The sequence below is a fragment of the Tamandua tetradactyla genome, chromosome 11 (genome assembly GCF_023851605.1).
Source record: "Tamandua tetradactyla isolate mTamTet1 chromosome 11, mTamTet1.pri, whole genome shotgun sequence".
Taxonomy (NCBI): Eukaryota; Metazoa; Chordata; class Mammalia; order Pilosa; family Myrmecophagidae; genus Tamandua; species Tamandua tetradactyla.
The window spans coordinates 37,579,813-37,589,820 of NC_135337.1; the positions used below are offsets into that span (position 1 = coordinate 37,579,813).

Genomic DNA, 10,008 nt, shown 5'->3' on the forward strand with positions numbered 1-10,008 from the left:
AAAATCAGCTCAGAATCATGTTTGGATATAATTAAAGGTATAATCTGTTCCATTTGAGTACTTCAGTGCTCTCCCATCTTAAAACAACAAACAGGAATATTAGTTCTTTTGCGGTATGTCTGCTTTTCACATCAGGGTAGAACACATAAAAATTTTCTATAAAAATTGCTGTGTGTATATTACTCTTTAAAAATACTTTTATATAATCTAACTCATTGGGCTTTTAAATTGCCACAAATATTATCTGCAGACTCAAGACACAGCTCATTCAAACATTTTAAACACACCAGTCTCTGCTTTGGGATATATTTATGGATTTTGTTTTCTGGATTCATAGGAATGCCAAGGTCTTGCTCTTTTTCTTCAGCAACAACTTGTGGACAGAGTCGTTACCAATTATATTTAACTATTCATCATGAAGTAGTTGAGACTTCTCAAAACTCAAATTTCTTTTATAAAGAGCAAGGCTGAAAATATGCTGGGGATCTAAATCAGCTGGCATTCCAAATTGGATGAAGACAAAATGCACTGCTTTAATTTTGTAAAGGAAAAGAAGTTAGATGTAGCTCATAGGATAAAATACATCACTGTTTCTGTCTAATAGCTTGTTACAAGGTAATTCTACCAAAATGCCCAAAAGACTAGGGTTCAAATAGCAATTCTGGCACTTTGGGTCTTAGCAACAGTGCCAAGCCACACTGGAGGCTAAGGCAAAAGGAAAGCTCAGTAATAATGATCTTGCCTTTATTTAAAATTTTGATTTGTTCATCATGGAATCTTTTTGTTGTTGTTGTTGCAATTTTGTTATTTTTGTTAACTGCATTAAAATATTTGTCTTGATTATTGAAGTTTTTGGTTGCTCTTAAATTTTGCATCCGAAGTCAGTTCCTATTCACGCCACTCTAGTTCTGGTCCTGCTTAGTCACCTCCCTGACCTGTAGGTACCTCCTCTGTAAAGCTGAAGTGGTAATAATAATCCACAGGATTATTGTGAGGCCTGAGTAAGACAACATATGTTAGGACTTATAAATTGTACATGTTAAAGTATAAATACATTTAAAAAGCACTATGCAGGGCGGGCCATGGCGGTTCAGCAGGCAGAGTTCTTGCCTGCCATACTGGAGATGCGGGTTCATTTCCTGGTGCTTGCCCACGCAAAAAAAAAGAAAGAAAGAAAAGCACCATGCAATGCCAAGGAAAAGTCACTATATTAAACATTATATTAAAAGATGGACGGTTTATGGAAAGTGTAAGTCCTGTGATTAATGATAGAAATTCAATCATAGTTCCTAGAAGAATATTCAGAATTCATAACACACCCATCCCAACCAAACCTTATTTAAATAAAGAAAAAGTTATACAACTGCAGCCCAAGTAATCAATTTCCTTTCCAGTTTTCATAATTAATCTTCATTTGCAAATTTGGTTTTTCCTCAGATTTTCTCTTTACAGTTCCTAAAAACATTCAATTCACAGAAAATGAAGGATTAATTTAGGAAGAAACTCTTTCATGCTTACGTCTTTTTTAAAAAAAAATTATAGCTAAAACTACAGTGATAACAGCCTACAAGCAGATGCACCACACATGAACATTGTTTTTGAAAAAGCTGAGCATGTAAACCTTTTGATTCAAGTTAGGGGGAACTTTCTAAGCTGAAAGAAAGTGAGATGCCTCCTGCTCTTGTGAGCTAATGATGTTTCTGAGCTGGTTAGAATTCAGTGCTAATTGCATTTTAAAACACCACCTCTGAAATCCTTTCCTCTCTCAGGATCTTACATCAATGTTTCGCATTTTCAATAAAACCTTTGCACTTCACCTTTCTCACATAACAAATCCTGAACTTTAGATCCACAGGAAGAATTCAGTTCAGATCCTTTCCCCAGCAGGTTTTTGATCTGGCGGTGGGATGCTAAAACCCAGAAAAGGCTGTCCTGCCCCGTTTCTGTGGGGAAAGATAATTAAAATAGGTATTTTGCTGGCTCAACTCAGAGAGTCATTCTAATAGTGAGTCATTAAACAACTTTCTAGCATCATTCAAAGAACTTATAACAGAAACAATTGATTTTCATCCTATGCTTTATTAGTTGTGATTTAGGAGATAGAACGGCCCTGTTTACACAGCTGTAACATGTCAGGACCTGTAGTACATTATTGGCTCGAGGCCCCGTAGTTGCAGTCCATTCTCAGCAGAATCAATCTGAACTTGAAAACGTTCCCTCTAGGAAACATGCACAGATCTACTAGCATAAAGCACTTCTTGTACAACAGAAAACAGTATTCACTTGAGGTAAGTTGCAAATGCACCTTCCAAAAAATCAGCCCTAACTTGTCACTGCTCTCAGCGTGCTCACAGGCTATGCTGAGGTTCCACGGGCCTTTTAACTAGGTATTCAACGTGGCTGAATGTGCTACCCTTTGCCGCTAGTCAGAGCTGACTGCAAGGGTGAGTCGCTGGATGTTTAACATGCACTCAGGGCATTGCCAATCTAAAATGGCTGCTCAGTAATACTTTAATTGCGGTTTCATGGAAACAAATTGCCATTTAACTGCAATAAGCATTTCTGTGATTTGGCTGGATTGACAATAGGTCTTAGTAACAATGCGACAAGTAACATCAATTCGCAAATGATCTGTCTGTGCTTCCAGTAGGCCCTTCAACTGCAGTCAGTTAGTTAAGGTGTGCAAATACCCCAAGACAATTCCCCCAGTGAAGGAGTCATCTAGAAACTGAATGTCGTTTTCTAAATTTAAATACAATTATTTAGGCTATATGGAAACTCTTCCCTAGACTTGATAAGAGTTCTTGGATTCACCATATTTGTTATATAATTTACTGGCCCTAGGAAATATTTTATATAAATAGAATCATACTATATTGGCATTTAAAGGCATTTAATTTTAGACCTTCATTTTAGATTAGTTGTTTCAAATATCAGTGTTAATAAGGGCAGGAGAATTTAAATACAGTTAATACTAAGAGGATGACAATTTCACAGGCTTGGTTTTGGTGTGACAGTTTTCTCATTTTGTGTTTTATAAGACGCTACAGTCCTATGTTGAACTATTTCCTAATAAATCATGGAGAGCTGGAAATAGTTTCTTGTGGCAAACGATTTGGTTTGGAAAGACTTCAGGCTCCCCTGCCTTGCGGGATATGTAAATCTAACTAGGCAGTTGGATAGGTAAAAACATTACACCCTTTTAGAGGACAATCTTTTTACAAAATTGTTTCATTAGCAAGAGTGACAATTTGCATGATTGAGACATTTATATGTATCATAAACATAATTTTTTAGCAGTTCAGCAGAGCTCAGTAACATTTGCTTTTATTTTTAATTGCACGTGCTGTAGGGACGAGGGCCATTGTTCTAGGATGCGGTTAATATTAAATAAGTCCTTTCAAAAGAATGGCGTGCATTTCGCAAACTAATAGCATCACAAATGCAATGAATAAGCGCGTGTATTTTTTTTTCCTAAGGAATGTTGGGGTTGGGGGGGGAACTGCACACAATCACTGCTCACATCAGAATAAACCTGAGTGTTTTTAGTAGCTTTCTATCCATCCACACAGAGCACCCCATTAGAGCCAGGGTTTATTGTTTGAAATGCCTCTGGTTTCAAGGAAGTGTTTTACCTAAAACAAGACTACTACTTAAATATGTCCCATTGTATATTCATAGCTCCATTAGTCCTTCTCCAATTTAGCACATCAAAGAGGAGGCTTCATCGCTTGCATGTGGATTATACTAACATGAGTGACATTTGTAATCTTATAGGTCTGCAACTTAAGAAATGCTTTTAGAAGCTTGTTCGTTATTAAATACGAAGCAGTGCTTGAGGAACCAGCCATGTAATAGTTCATTTAAAGTCTTTAATGACCTTAGCCCTCCACATCACTGAATGTCACACCGTATTACTTACTAAAAGTTATTAACCATCTCCTTTGAATTTCTACACTATATGGGACATGCATACTTATACCAGAAAAAATACAGATGCTTGCCATCTTATTAACATGTTTCCTCTTTACCTCCTCCATCAAGTCCAAGTTCCTTTAAAAGCATCCTGAAGAAAAACATTTAGAAAACAGAACTAGTTTCCAGAGATTCCCCAAGGATACAACTTTTGAACAGATATTGTTTATTTTGCATGATTTTGTTTGTCTTTTTCTCCTTGCCTTTCCTTTTTATAAAGCTCCTCCAAACCATTCATTCTTATCCCTCGGCCCTGAAGTGCTCCTACAGGTTTACTGAAGGTTTGTAGGTTAAGCAAGTGGTTTTTCCTGCATTCTCTGAAAGCAAGAAGTGAACACAGATCTCGAAGGCAAGCAGACTGCTAGCTGAGATGTACCAAGCCAGATCCCTCTATGTAGCCTGTTTCTACTTTCAGAGAGGGGGGGGTCTATACCAAGTGTTTTCCTGGAACAAGACAAAATGAAGTGTGCCCTTGTTTTGTTTTTTGCATGGGCAGGCGCTGGGAATTGAAGCCGGGTCTCTGGCATGGCAGGCGAGAATTCTGCCACGGAGCCCCTGTCACACCGCCCTGCCCTTGTTTTTTTAAAGAAAATTTAAGGTAACGTTATAAACACACCCGGCTCTATCAGCCAGTGATAAAAGGTGTGGTAGTGACTGGCTCTCCTGGAACGCGCCTTTGCAGTATGGCCGCAGCATCCAGACCTGGTGTGTGGTTTTCATTCTTGCACAGGTCAGATGCACCCATGAGCCCGTGAATTACACACTCTTTCCACAGGGCACCTCTGCAGGCACCGTTTTGGATACTCTGCTGCCCAGAACTAGCAACTGAATAGCTCAAGACTACTACTAAATGAAAGCAGAATCCTCTCCCAAACATACGGAAAGGCCGTCACAGAGGACTGCAAGAGCCAAACAAAATAAACAAGCCATACAGTGGACCACACGAGTCTAGAGGCTCACTAGGCAACGGCTTCTTCTCTCATCGAAGATCACTGTAAAAGAGCTCTGGGGCCCTTACCAGCCAATGGAAACTCAAAATGGTTTAGAAATGCTATTTACTTCAAAAACGATAAACGTGGTAAAAGAACAAGGGTGATTGTGAAACATTCTCTAACATGCTTTTCATCAATACACGAGGCTCTCCTTTGGAGAAAAAATACACCAACTGAAGAAGCAAATAAATTATAAAATATAAACACAGAGATTCACTGTGATTTAGAAGTGTAATGAAGTATTGTTAACAGAAACATAATTCTGAATTTATAAAAGGGAAACTTCGTACCACAGCCAAAACGGTATGGTTAAGTCATTTGGCCCAGAGCTAAATAAATACATCTACTACCTCCCCACCAACCCCTAAAACTTAAAAAAAAAATTGAGCTTGCATTCAGAACAAAAGAACCAGAATTTTCCAAAATACAGAAGAGAAGAAGCAGTGTTTAAACCCATACTCCATTAATAGTTTTTCTTTTAAGTTTTTATTATTTAAATACACCATACTAGAGCAAATGTCTCTGAAAATATCACAAATAAAAGATTTGTTTTCTTCATTCAGCAAATTAGAAGTAGGGGGAAATTTCTACACAGCAGCTGCTATGAGCCTGATTTTTTTTTTTCCAATTTTTTTTTTCCTTTGCCATGGAAGTAGCAACATTAGGACAAAAACACTTACATGCATACATACATTGTATTTTACAGAGATACAATAAAAGTGTTTGTGATAGAATATCACAAAAGCCACATCTCTTTCCTTTATCTCATGTTCAGTTTTGATTGAAACACATTTCCTTACAACACTTAAATATACAAAGAGCAAATAGAATGTTGTTAAGGTAAAACACAGGGTACAAACTCTGGCCAGTGCCCTGCTAATTGTTAATGAGGGTAGAAAGCAGATTTGAATGTTTCTTTTAATTAGCTTCATTAGTCATTTCCCTCCCCCCCCAAGCTCCCTCCCCCCCAAAGATGTCCTCCGGTGGATCTTTTTTCATTTTCTCTACAGTCTCCCATTAGCCCAGGTTCATGGAGTCCTTAATGTTCATATTCAGTCATTTTAATACACCAATAAATGCGGGAAGGGCAATCAAGACTAAAGAAGGTGCAATGGCATGAAGCTGGCACTGGTGCTAGCTACAAAGGTGACTTGGCTACTGAAGACACATGGGATCCACCTGTGATGAACAAAATCTGAGATGAAGGCACGCATTCTGCATTACTCTGACCTTTTAGCAGACCTGCAAGAAATAAAAATGGTCATCTTAGCTAAAATGCTAAATTTGAGAGATATTAAACTCAAACACGACTGCTTTTGTCTTCTCTCCATTCACTAATCTTCTTTTATTAGATTACTTTCCAACTGTGACTCAATGGAGGCTTTCTACGCTACTCACTCCAGCAGTGAAGAACTAAAGCATAACATTTTCTGCAGTTTTACTAGCAGAGAAAATGAGACAATAAATGGACTTTCAGGAAGTTTCTGGTGGTAGATTCTGCAATGAATTGCTTAACTCTGTTAAAAGTCACTTTCCAAAAGGAATAAATTAAAAGGTCTGATTTAGCAGTAGTGTCTCGGACTTTTTAAAAGGCACATTCAGGGCGGGCCGCGGTGGCTCAGCGGGCAAGAGTGCTTGCCTGCCGTGCCGGAGGACCCCGGTTCGATTCCCGGCCCTAGCCCATGTAAAAAACAAACAAAACAAACAAAATATAATAAAACAAGAAAATGTTTAAAAATGTTTCCCTTTCTTCCTCCCTTCCTTCCTTCCATCCTTCTTTCCTTCCCTTCCTCCCTCTCTCTTAAAAAAAAAAAAAAAAAAAAGGCACATTCATAGCCAAATCCCTCCCCAGTTAGTTTTGAGTTAACAGGCTCAACTGTGCGACCTCTGGAAAGTTACTTAAATCGTCTGTACCTCAGTTTCTTCGTTTTTAAAGTGGGGGTGATAAGGCTGTCAGGATGATTAGATAACATATATGGAGCACTTTCAATGGTACATAATAAATGCTCAAAAAATACTGACGGCTATTATTATTCTGATAGTCCCACATGACATCTATTCACCCATATCTTTTTCTACCTATTGGTATATATATGAAAAACTACATGTAACATATTTAGATTTTATTTCTCACTTAGTATTTCCTATCTGCTACATCACTTAATGTTACATAAATACTGTCTGAATCAAACATATGTAATGTGTTAATAACCTGTGATCAATTTAAGAGTGAAGTTCAATGGAAGTCTAACTTGAATGTCTAACTAAGAAATGATAATCCACCCAGTCTTCAAATACAATCTGTTGGCAATTACTGAAATGAAATAATATATATTAGATTTTTATGGTTTTTAAATGATATTTTGAGCTTCTCAGGAAGTTCTCTTTTCACCCTTTCCCTAACTTACTAAAAGCCTGAAGTCTATTAGGAACTGCAACCCCCCACTTCTAAGCTAATTAAAGTGGTGGAGGCTTAATTCCCCAGAGTGGAAGCTCAGTGTGAGAAAGGTAATTTGTCTGTCCAGAACAAAGATGCAGCAGCAGCCAGAGAGCATATTTAATAAATGAGCATCAAATGTCCTCTACGATGGACACACACACACAACACCAATTATATAACTATGGGGGAACCGCAGAGTGTTATATAAACTAGAACACTTGCTCAATTTCCTTGCAACTAGAGCACCGTCCTCTAACTATTCTACTGATAACCATGGATAGTTGTAGATGGACCCTTCACACTTGTGAGCCACAATTCCATAGCAGGCAACACTCTTCAAAGTAATTAGCCACAACTCCTTACGGTATTTACATAATACGTAATAACTCGATAGAAGGCAATATTCTCCCCAGGAAAGCCAAACTTCCTGTAAATGATACAGGCTATAAAATTCTGTAGATCCTTGAGATGTCAGTTCAGAGACTATGCGATTTAAATGCTTAAAATTATTTTTTTTCTCAGAATATACAAATGATACAGGCTATAAAATTCTGTAGATCCTTGAGATGTCAGTTCAGAGACTGCGATTTAAATGCTTAAAATTATTTTTTTTCTCAGAATATACAAATGCCAGTGATGCAGACCAACAGCTAAATAAACTACATCCCTCAAACACTGGGAACACGTTTCTGGAGAATAAAAGTTTAAAAGGACTAGACCAGAGCCTACATTTCCTATACAATTAGCTGCCTTTAAAGAAGGGATGTACAAATAATCAATTCATTACTTTTAAGCCGGAGGATGCTTGCGTATATTTATTATGCATCGCATGCTAAAAATGTAATTGGTTCTACGAATAGAAGAAAATGGCCAAATAAATGTCCAATTTCCCCTACCAAAGATACCGAGAACAAGAGAAAAGAAAATAATAAAATGGAGCTATTTGTCATTTCTCCCCATCTCATCTCCTCCAGAAAAGAAACGCCACAGGGTTTGAGTAAAATAATTTTAAAGCATTCTCCAGATCCAAAAAGCAGTTTATGTTCCACCAGGAAGTATGTTTTCATTAACTCTTCCCCCTTGACCTACCATTAATATCTCTGTAGACCATGTTCAGCTTGCCCCAAACCTTTATTTACAAAAACCACTTTGTGAACTGACTGTGCTCATGGTGAGCTCTGCACCGAGGGCAAAAATGTGAGACATTAATGCCAACAGGGAAATGTTCTTAATTAACATCACCCCCAAAACACAGCTTCTCACCAAAGTCTGACAAGAACATATCCTTACATTATATTTCCTTATGCCTTTTAGGAGCTATTAATTTTTAAAGGGTACTTGTCACTTTTTGGCTTCCAAAGTTATAAAATATATATAGTAGGTTCTTATTCATGGCATAAAATATTTTTTGGGTTCCAAAATGAACACTCTACCTCTCCCATCCTGACAAAGGTACAGAAAACACACATCCTATATGAAAGGCACCAAACACGTAGTCTTATAAACACGGAAGCCAGATTTTTCTCCACCTCTAAATTTACGTCATCTCATACTCGGTGAGATGGTTCTGAGAACCTGCTCATATTTCTTAGGTGTTGTCTGCACTCAGTCCCCAGCTAAAAGTGCCACCGCTCTGTGTTCAGTGCTTCACAATCTGGCTCCGTTTTCCATCTTGTGTCTTCATCCCTCAAGTCTCACCATGCATGCTGATGAACTGTAACAATTACTTTTTATATTTTGCTAAGTCAGGGAAAGGAATGGTATAAAATCAGTAACAAATATCTAACCTGAAAAATCATCTTTCACATTGGAGGTGGTGGAAAAGAGAGCAAACCATTTCCTTCCTAGCACACTTAATGTTTTGCTCCCAAGTATATTTACAAATGGCTTTGCCTCTATATTGAAATGGGTATCTCAAAATATTTATGTTACCTATCCATGGTCTTCTCCTCTGCCCTGTAGGTTCACTTTATCCCAATTTAAACCATAAAAATCTGTAAATATGTGTATATATTGGTATTCCTTAAAGAAGCTTGAAAAGCCTCAATGTTAAGTGGTTAATTACCAATAAACAGACCTTTACACTTAAAATGGTATTCTATGTAGCTTCACATAATTTAGCCATTTAAATAAACGTGCCTATTTTGATTCAACATTTACTTAATAAAGAAGTAGAAAATACATTTAAAATTATCCCATAATGAGGGAAAATGATAAATATAAACATTAATAAATGGCACTATAATTTTAAATGGTTAAAAAATTTCAAATATTTGTCATCCCCCCACCCCCACGGCAGTTAAGAAACTGTATTGCAGAAGACAAAGAAGCCTAATATTTTCTCCAAGACTTTTGAAGCTTGCTAAATTTCTATTTGCAGATAAATGTTGTTTTTTTGTGATCCTTACAACAGACATTAATGAAGTTCCTATTGTAAATCCATAAAGAATTACCAAGTGAAGTGTGCACTTTTTGTTTCAATGCAATAACTCAGTGCTGTATGATTGCCTGGGTTAATGATGAAAAAGTCAAACATACTATCAGAGCTGATGGAAAAATCTATCACCAATCTGAAATTAAAATTCATCTGTGGTCAATAAG

The 10,008-nt window shown here is 37.2% G+C and overlaps 1 protein-coding gene across 3 annotated transcripts in view; it reads right to left on the minus strand.

Moving 5' to 3' along the window:
* Nucleotides 1-5,434: 5,434 nt before the first annotated feature.
* Nucleotides 5,435-10,008, minus strand: part of LMO4 (LIM domain only 4) — a 16,951-nt gene continuing 12,377 nt past the window's right edge. For all 3 annotated transcript variants that reach the window (XM_077120367.1, XM_077120369.1, XM_077120368.1), the window contains exon 5: nt 5,435-6,209. In XM_077120367.1, coding sequence (XP_076976482.1) covers nt 6,201-6,209 — 9 coding nt within the window. In that variant the 3' untranslated portion in view covers nt 5,435-6,200. The remainder of the gene's footprint in view (nt 6,210-10,008) is intronic.